Source organism: Protomyctophum bolini, assembly GCF_963924005.1.
Source record: "Protomyctophum bolini genome assembly, chromosome: 15".
Classification (NCBI taxonomy): domain Eukaryota; kingdom Metazoa; phylum Chordata; class Actinopteri; order Myctophiformes; family Myctophidae; genus Protomyctophum; species Protomyctophum bolini.
The window spans coordinates 30,337,538-30,345,686 of NC_137876.1; the positions used below are offsets into that span (position 1 = coordinate 30,337,538).

General features: G+C 43.2%; 1 protein-coding gene across 2 annotated transcripts; it reads right to left on the reverse strand.

The window, feature by feature from the left end:
- Positions 1-58: 58 nt before the first annotated feature.
- golga5 (golgin A5) lies at positions 59-7,568 on the reverse strand. 2 transcript variants are annotated; one of them, XM_080783305.1, is made up of 13 exons: positions 7,536-7,568; positions 6,482-7,158; positions 5,980-6,186; positions 4,862-5,081; positions 4,448-4,571; positions 3,962-4,165; positions 2,656-2,826; positions 2,356-2,484; positions 1,512-1,610; positions 928-1,150; positions 712-811; positions 558-621; positions 59-473 (listed from the first exon to the last, which is right to left on the reverse strand). In XM_080783305.1, exons 2-13 carry the CDS (start codon positions 7,149-7,151, stop codon positions 393-395), a joined length of 2,292 nt encoding a protein of 763 aa, XP_080639431.1. In that variant the 5' UTR covers positions 7,152-7,158; positions 7,536-7,568; the 3' UTR covers positions 59-392. The 2 variants fall into 2 exon arrangements, with proteins under 2 accessions (XP_080639431.1, XP_080639430.1); XM_080783304.1 differs by having other exon boundaries at positions 7,414-7,568.
- Between the last annotated feature and the right edge of the window lie 581 nt (positions 7,569-8,149).

An 8,149-nucleotide genomic window follows, 5' to 3' on the forward strand; every position in this document is an offset into this window, starting at 1 on the left:
TAAAACAATTAGACTTATTAAAAATAAAATGACAATTAGTATGAACACCAGCTACAGTTTAAGATGTTTATTAAAATAATCTTTTTTACATAGTGTTAAATACAATCTGTCAGGAAAACAAATAGATGTCCTAAAAAGGGTGATGAGGAGAGAGAGGGTTGAAATCAACTTGTATTTAATACCCCACTATTAATCCCAACCGGTACAGTATATTGCTGCATAATGTATGTCAAATTCCATGCTATAGCCACTTTGGGTATCCTCAGAATGAAGACAGGACACTGGAAACCACAAATCTGAAATCCATAGCATGTCTGTGCAAACCAATTATTATTTATAAGTCCTAAGAAGAATATGCTAGCTTGAGCCATGAAGTTCTGTATTCAAGACTTCTATCTTCCATCCGGGTGACCATGGTGCATCTCCGGTGTGTATGTCAGAAGAACCACCATGACCCATAGGTGCAGTAGCCCCTGGGAAAGAGAAGTCGTCTTTTATTATGGCATGAATTAACATTGCATGTTTTGAACAAATGCTGATTATATACAAATACTCACTATGTACAGGATAACAAAAACTCTGGCCATGGGGTAGCGTCTCAAGAAGATTCCCAGTCTTATGCTGAAATGACAACATCATCCATGTGTAATGTGAACAAATGTCTCAAGAGGAAACACAAGATATACTGTGTAGATTAGAACAATGCCACACCTGAACTTGTCAATGGTGCTGGCTGCCTTGCGTACTTGACCGTACACTCCGGGGCTGTCCTGGTCACTAAAAAGGATTGGTGTATTCCTCTGCCGTGCCCCTGTAAAGGAAACACACAGAATACCCACATAAAATAAGTCAATAATGAGGGCATACCACCAGCTTAATCAACAATGTACACAATTCTAACCACAAAAATATCCCATTGTATCCTACCTGGTCCCTCTAAGTGCCCCATGTTGATGGCTGGCCCTCCGCTCTGTCCTCCCTGAGCATTCTTCAGCTGCTGTTCCAGGCGCTCCAGCTGGAAGACCAGGGAGCTCTTCTCTGTGCCCAGGGCCTCCAGCATCGTCTGCTTTTGGATCAGTGTCTCAGTCAGTTGATGCAACCGACTCTCCAGTTCTGCCTCGCTGCTGCTACTGAGTGCCTTGTTGGTCAGCTAGTCGGAACACAGTTCATCAAAGAGCACTTCATTAATAATGGGGACATTACACTCATAACAGAGTCATAGGATATGATTTGGTTAATGCATTGTTTAGATTTTTTCTATTTAGCAAAAATCCTGATCACAACCCACTACATTGTCCCAGTAGTGTCCCTTTATGCTTTAGGATGGATTTCTGTGGGTTTTATTTGTATTTGTAAGTCCCTCATGGCACAAATACAGACCATCAGCTCTCAAAACAACTGAGTTTGTGCAGGTGTATAGTTACAGGGGTTACATTTGTGAGATCATCTGCAGAGAAACCAAAACACCACCAAAAAGACGTTACAAATTTACAGGAATAGAAGTAGCTTACCTGGTTCCTGAGTTTCTGGATTTCATCCTCTCTGTCTTTGATTCTGCTCTGAAGGGTGGCTTTGGCACGGTGTTGCTCATCCTCAATGTACTGCAACTCCTGTGGCAGATATCAGTACAAATCATAGTTGGTCTTTGTTTTCAAACATAAACCAACGATTTGTTGGGAAACACAAAATACAGAAAAATAATCCTCCAAACTGAACAGAATGATTACTTGTTAGCTAGTAACATACGGTAAAGGCCAGCTTGTAAACTGCACCCAGCAAGCCAAATGACATCATGATGACACTATGATGACGTCCTCCGGTGACGTTCAGGACTAGGCCAGATTACGGCCCATATGGGGATGATCTTTACGTAATTTCCAGGACGTCTTTTCCAGTTGAAATAATATAGCTTATTATGGGTCAGATCTGACTAGTTCTGGCCTCAATTGGACTCTCTGATTCATCCAGGGAAGTCCATGTTTGTATGCAGTATTTATGTTAATTTATGTGAATCTGGGCCAGATCTGACTAGTGTTGTTTTGATTTGATCTGGCCCCAATATAGACGTCACTAATTCGTCCTGACCGTGCTTGCTGGGCATTGCTGCTGCAGTGTCTGCTGTATTCAGAGTTACATTTATTTAACTTTATTTTCTGGCTGATTCTGACACTGACTGCCAAAGTGTATGCATATACAGGTATAATGTATAGATTTTCTCTGACTTTTTCTTCTTATCAACTAAGAAGTATGCTACTACTACAGTATGCTGTTTCTGCAATGTTTAAGGAGCCGAAGAAAAGTAAACTATACCTTTATACCTGTATACAAGATGTGACAATAATGAAGAACCTTCACCTGTTTGTAGCGCTCCACCTCAGCCTCTGCCTCCTGTCGTACTCTATTCTGTAAAGCCTGCTGGTCCTGCTGCTCCATCTGCTGCTCTCGCCACGCCTCTGCCTCCGTCATGGCCTGGTTCTCGAAATCCTGCCAGAGAAAGACAATGAAAGACATGCAAGTTTTGAACAATACAGCCAGTAGCAGTTATTGCTGGCAAGGAAATGGCGTGACTTCAAGCTTCCACCACTAAATCCCTTTCCGTTGCAATTAGTTTTTTTTTTTTAACCACAACATTGTGCATCTCTGGGTTTATCTAACCTGTAATTCTGAACGGAGCGTGTGCACTTGGCCCTGCAGCTTCTGGATCTCGTCTCTCTGGAGCTCCTTCTCGTGTCGTAGCTCCTCCAGCTCCAGAGCCGTGGCACCGCTCCCATCTAGAGCCTCCAGCCCAGACCCCTCCTTCAGACTACTGATCAGCTTCTCTTTGGACTGGACAAACAATTAGATAATAATTATTTTTTTAAATAATGAAATACTTTTTTCCTGCGTTTTTTTCTTCTCTTTCCCAGGTGTAAAAGAGCTCCTTGGAAAAGAATATTCCTGTAATAAACTAATAATACTGCATAACATTAGCACTTTTCTAAGTAGTAGATGTTTGTTATTATATCACATTAAGTGATATAAGACACTTAAAATATCACTGTAATAATAATAAAAACAAGAAAATAATTCGCGATTCAGCGATTGGCAGGACCAAGCAGGAAGGCAATAAGCAATAAGAATAATATGCACAATATAAATAGAAACATGGAAGAGTGAACTTGTGAAAAAAAGACCATGTCATTGTGACAGGGTCAGTTTTAATTGTGTGTGTGTGTGTGTGTGTGTGTGTGTGTGGGGGGGGGGGCAGCATTCATACTCATGAATGCATGATTTAAGACTCATGTTGTATTGTAGCAAAATCATTCAAGAAGGCAATAAGCAAATCTACTTTGTACCAATTGAGTACCAATACCAACGCATAAGTACTCAAACTGATCTACATTTGTAACACGAACTCGGGCCTCCCACGTTTAAGTCCAACATCTTAACCACCAGACCAAAGGGATATCCCTCTAGACTGGGGGAGATATTAGACTTTTGATGCCATCAGGCAGAGGCTCTGAGCCACTCTACTACAAAGATAATTCAAAATGGCGGGTGATCTAGAGGTCAGAGGTCAAAAGTAAGAGCATGATACTTGTTCTGCATGAGGAGACGTATATGTGTATCGAAGTTTCATTGCCGACGGTCAAACGGTTCATGGTCAAAGTTTGCATTTTCAATTGAGTGCTATAGCGCCACCCTTTGGCCAATGGTTGTGGGCTTCGCATCCTCACAGTTTGGCATGGCCCTCTACCATATCTCCAAATTTCACGAAAACCGACTGCACGGTTCAGCCAGAACTGCTATTTTTGGCGGAAGGTGAAGGAGAAGAAAAGGACCAAGTCCTTTCAGGACTGCTTGGTCCTTTAATAATGACATAATTATATAGCACTTTACTAAGCACTCAAAGACACTGTAAAGTCTTGTTTTGGCTACTTTGAAGGAGAACAGCTAAAGCCAGTAGCAGAGGACCTCTGACCTGCAGGATGCGTGAAGCTTTATGTTTGTAGTCCTGTAACTCCTGCTTGGCAGTCTCAGATGCTGCTTTGGCACTTTTCATCTGCTGCTGGAGGTCATCGGCCCTGTGCTTCTCCTCCAACACCCGTCGTTCTGCTGCAGTCACTGCCTCTGCCAGGGTCTGCCTCTCAGCCTCTACTTTGGATAACCGGGTAGCGTACTCATTCTGTGTTAAAAGGTGAACAATCTTTACCATTCCAAAAAAATAAATAATCAAAAAGTACATAACATTAAGAACACACACACACACACACACACACACACACACACACACACACACACACACACACACACACACACACACACACACACACACACACACACACACACACACACACACACACACACACACACACACACACACACACACACACACACACACACACACACACACACACACACACACACACACACACACACACACACACACACACACACACACACACACCTGCATCTGCCTGTAGTTGTCCTGCTCCCTCCTGAGGGACAGTTCAGTTTCTCTCAGCCTCTCCTGTACAGTTTCAAGAGCTTGTACATGCAGGTTGTTCCCTTCTGATTGGTCCAGCATAATTCTGAACAAAAGGAAATATTTTACAATTCCAGTAAAGTACATTAAGCTTGAGAGTTAAGTGCAAGCTTTAGAAGTGACAGAAAGTGTGTGATCCTAACTAATGTCATCTGGGAGGCAATCAACACGTCTCTACAATGTAATTAAACGTAGCTGGGAGTTGCTCAATACGTCTCTATAAAGTACTCACAACAGAGCACTGTTGGTACACTTCTATAACTAATGTAGTCCAAATTGATCATGTTGTCACAACATATTGTAACTGTGTTACTGAGAAATGTGATGACACTGTACCTTGACCTTTCACACTGTGCCTCCTCTAGTGCAATGTTGCGAGACTTTAGCAGCTGGTCAGCTTCATCAAGTCTGATTTTCAGAACAGCAAGCTGACCATCCTTAGCAGAGAGGGCTTCTGTGATGTCATCAACCTGCGACCGCATGTCCCTAACTGATCGGTCTGTGCGGGACTGATCTGAGTTCCATTTCTCTGCTCGCAGACGGGTCTGGTTCAGTTCTATGAAAGGACAGCAGCTATTTAAAATCATTACAGAAGAAAGTTATGGTTCTGCTGTTATTCAGATATAACTGCATCCTACATAATGCCTATTTTCCCACCTCCTATATAGAAATTATGATTCATAGTCACAATTACTGGTCTAAATTTTGGATAAATATTATCTAGAATTTTTGCAACCCTAAGCCCAATGTATTAAAGTTAACTGTGGACTAGACACTAAAATAGTATGATACATTCATGCACAATAAATATTTAACCATTATCCTTGTTGCTGTTGGGCAACCAGAAACCTTGCATCTCCATATTTCAACTTGGGGTTCCCAAACTGTGGTGCGTGCACTCCTTGTGGTGCGCGAACACCCTCTAGGGGGTGCGTGACAGGAAAACGGTAATGGCGGTGTTAAGCAGCACAAACGGCAAAATCCGGTAAACCACTGTTGTAAGGAGATGTATAGAGCAGCTGCGGGAGTATACAGCTGAATGTCTCTCAGTGCAGTGACATTCTGTGATTTATTTGCCATAATCATATTTTCATTTTCGGCCGAATACAACGAGATATAGCGCTGGGGTGTGCGTCAGCTAGGTCAGGAGGTTACGCGGTGCATGGCCAATAAAGTTTGGGTACCGCTGCCCTACTTCATCATACTACAGTCAGTGCCATATAAAGGTAACAGAAATAGCTTGTAGATCTTTTTTTTAAGTGAGCATGAAAGTGCCCAGGTCTTTCTCTTGGTTTTATGAATATTGAAGAGCTTATGATGAGATAATAACTACATTGGATCCACTGGAAACACAGGTTCTTTAGTCCATTTCCTGAAATATAACCATTTTGGACAAAATAAGGTTTCTGCCTAACAAAGTGAAGCTATGTGTCCTCATCCTCACAACAACCTACCATCCTGCATATCTTTTGCTCTCTGGATGAGGGAAGCCATCTCCTGGTTGAGGGAGGAAACCTCACCGCGCAGCAGCTGGTTCTCCAGACGCAGACTGGACAGCACCAGGTTCTGGGGCTCCTCTGTGGGAGGAGAGGCCTCCTGTCTGGCGGAGGACTCTGTGGGAGGAGCCATGCCAGAGTCTGAACCTGAACTCTCAGGTGTTTCTGTGGCAGCGGGCGGTATCACAAAAACAGAGCTCTGAGACAGAAATCGGTGAGACAACTGTACGAAGACCATGTCTGTGCACTGTGGTCAGATTGGTTGGTGTGTGGTTTGTGATAGCCAGAAGTTCGAGGAATGAATACATTGATATGATATATATTTTTAATAATATAACTAGACAAAGGCAATTTATTCTTAAAATGTTTCCACATTGTTGTCCTCAAACAAACAATGACACTTAGCCTATATACTATACAACTTGTCAGTTAAAAGTGAGCAACTATGATACATTCATACCTGGGCTTTGATCTTTGGCAGACCCATCATCTGAGATCTTCATGCTATGAGTAGACAAAGAGCTGAGGCTTGAAGCCCGTGAGATGCCCCTGGTCGAGGGGGGAGTGGAAGGGGCCGAAGGGAGACAATGAAAAGGTGCAGCAGCGGAGAGTGTAGGGACATCAGGTGTGCTTTGTACCTCGGTGACCTCAGGGACCGCCACTTTCAGAGGCTCCCGTCTCAAATCCTTCCGATCACCAGAAGGTGGGTCCGAACTGTTTAGAAAGTCAAATAGCATGTCGTCGTCCACATCCTGCTCGCTCTTTTTGCGCCTCACAAACGCTGAGGAGGCTTTGACTGTGTTGGGGGTGGTGGCGTTGCTGATTGAAGTGGATACATTAGCTGAGCCAGTCAGCACCAAGTTGGATCTCTTGATGTTGGAAGCAGCTGTAGAAATAAAGCTTGTAGCATCTTGCGGAGAGGCATAGGAGTGTTCTGTCACAGATGTGTCGGTCTTGTAGCCTGTGCTGCTGTATCTATGAGTGCTCATGGAATCACCCTCATAGGATGATGAAAAGGAGGATGTCCTCTGGCTCTCTCTCTCTGTTTTACTAAGGGCAGTGGCAGCGCCCTGGTCCACTTTAGTTAGGAAATCTTCAGCTTTCCCAGCCAATTCAGTAAACCAAGACATTCTGCACCTATGGGAGAAACAAGCTAGCAGATGAGCTCATATTTACAGCTAGAGCTAGCATTTGAACTAACTAACATGGTGGTAACGTTACCAACGTATCATACGTATGCGATTTAATATCAGCATAAATAATATAAGGGGTTACGGCATACAATTCTGCTGCAACTAGTATGACGCTAAACTACAAGAGGTTTAAAGTATCTCTCTGTACCCTAAATGCTAACAGGCTAGCTAGTTCTTATGAAAATCTACATAGACATACCAGTTATTGAACGACGTCCAAAATGCAAACGAACTCCAGTTAGTTTGCTATCGCACAGGTTGGATTGGTGATCATGACAGAGGGGAGATACTGTTTGAAAATACACTGTCGAATGTTATCACCTGTCAAATAGGATCTTGTTGACCTGCTCGAGACTACAATACGTGGACCAGGAAGTGTTACAAGCAAAGCAAGGACCTCAAAACAGAGTGCCTTTACAGAGCCCGATTAAAAATGAGCCAGTGATTTTACTTTTTACATGCAATGGATTATACTCGCTATTTCTAGTATATGCACATTGCACACACTGTCCTAGCCTGGTTAACCACTCTCCCTTGAAATTCATTCAAAGGAAGGAATGCAATGTGATTTCAAGGGGAAGTGGTTAACCACTCAGGCTAACACCGTCACCGTCCCAATTTAACACACCATGAACATAAATAAGACTAGTTTGGTTGCCCTGGCACCAGGCTTGTTCTGTTGGCATTCTATTCACTCTAGTTTTGAGCTTCAAGTGCTGGCACTGCCTGGCAGGTGTGTCAGTGGACTCCATGCAAATCAGCCTCACAGGCGTGTGTGTCAGGCACCTGAGCATTTCATGTGTTTATACAGTTTTCGTTATTCGCATGCTCCTATAGCAGCAGCAACAATACTGGTGGAAAGACTATGTGGAAAGATGCCGCGTTTGGCGTTTGTCCCTTCAGGATAAAGCAACTGGAAGCTGGCGTTCCAGCAT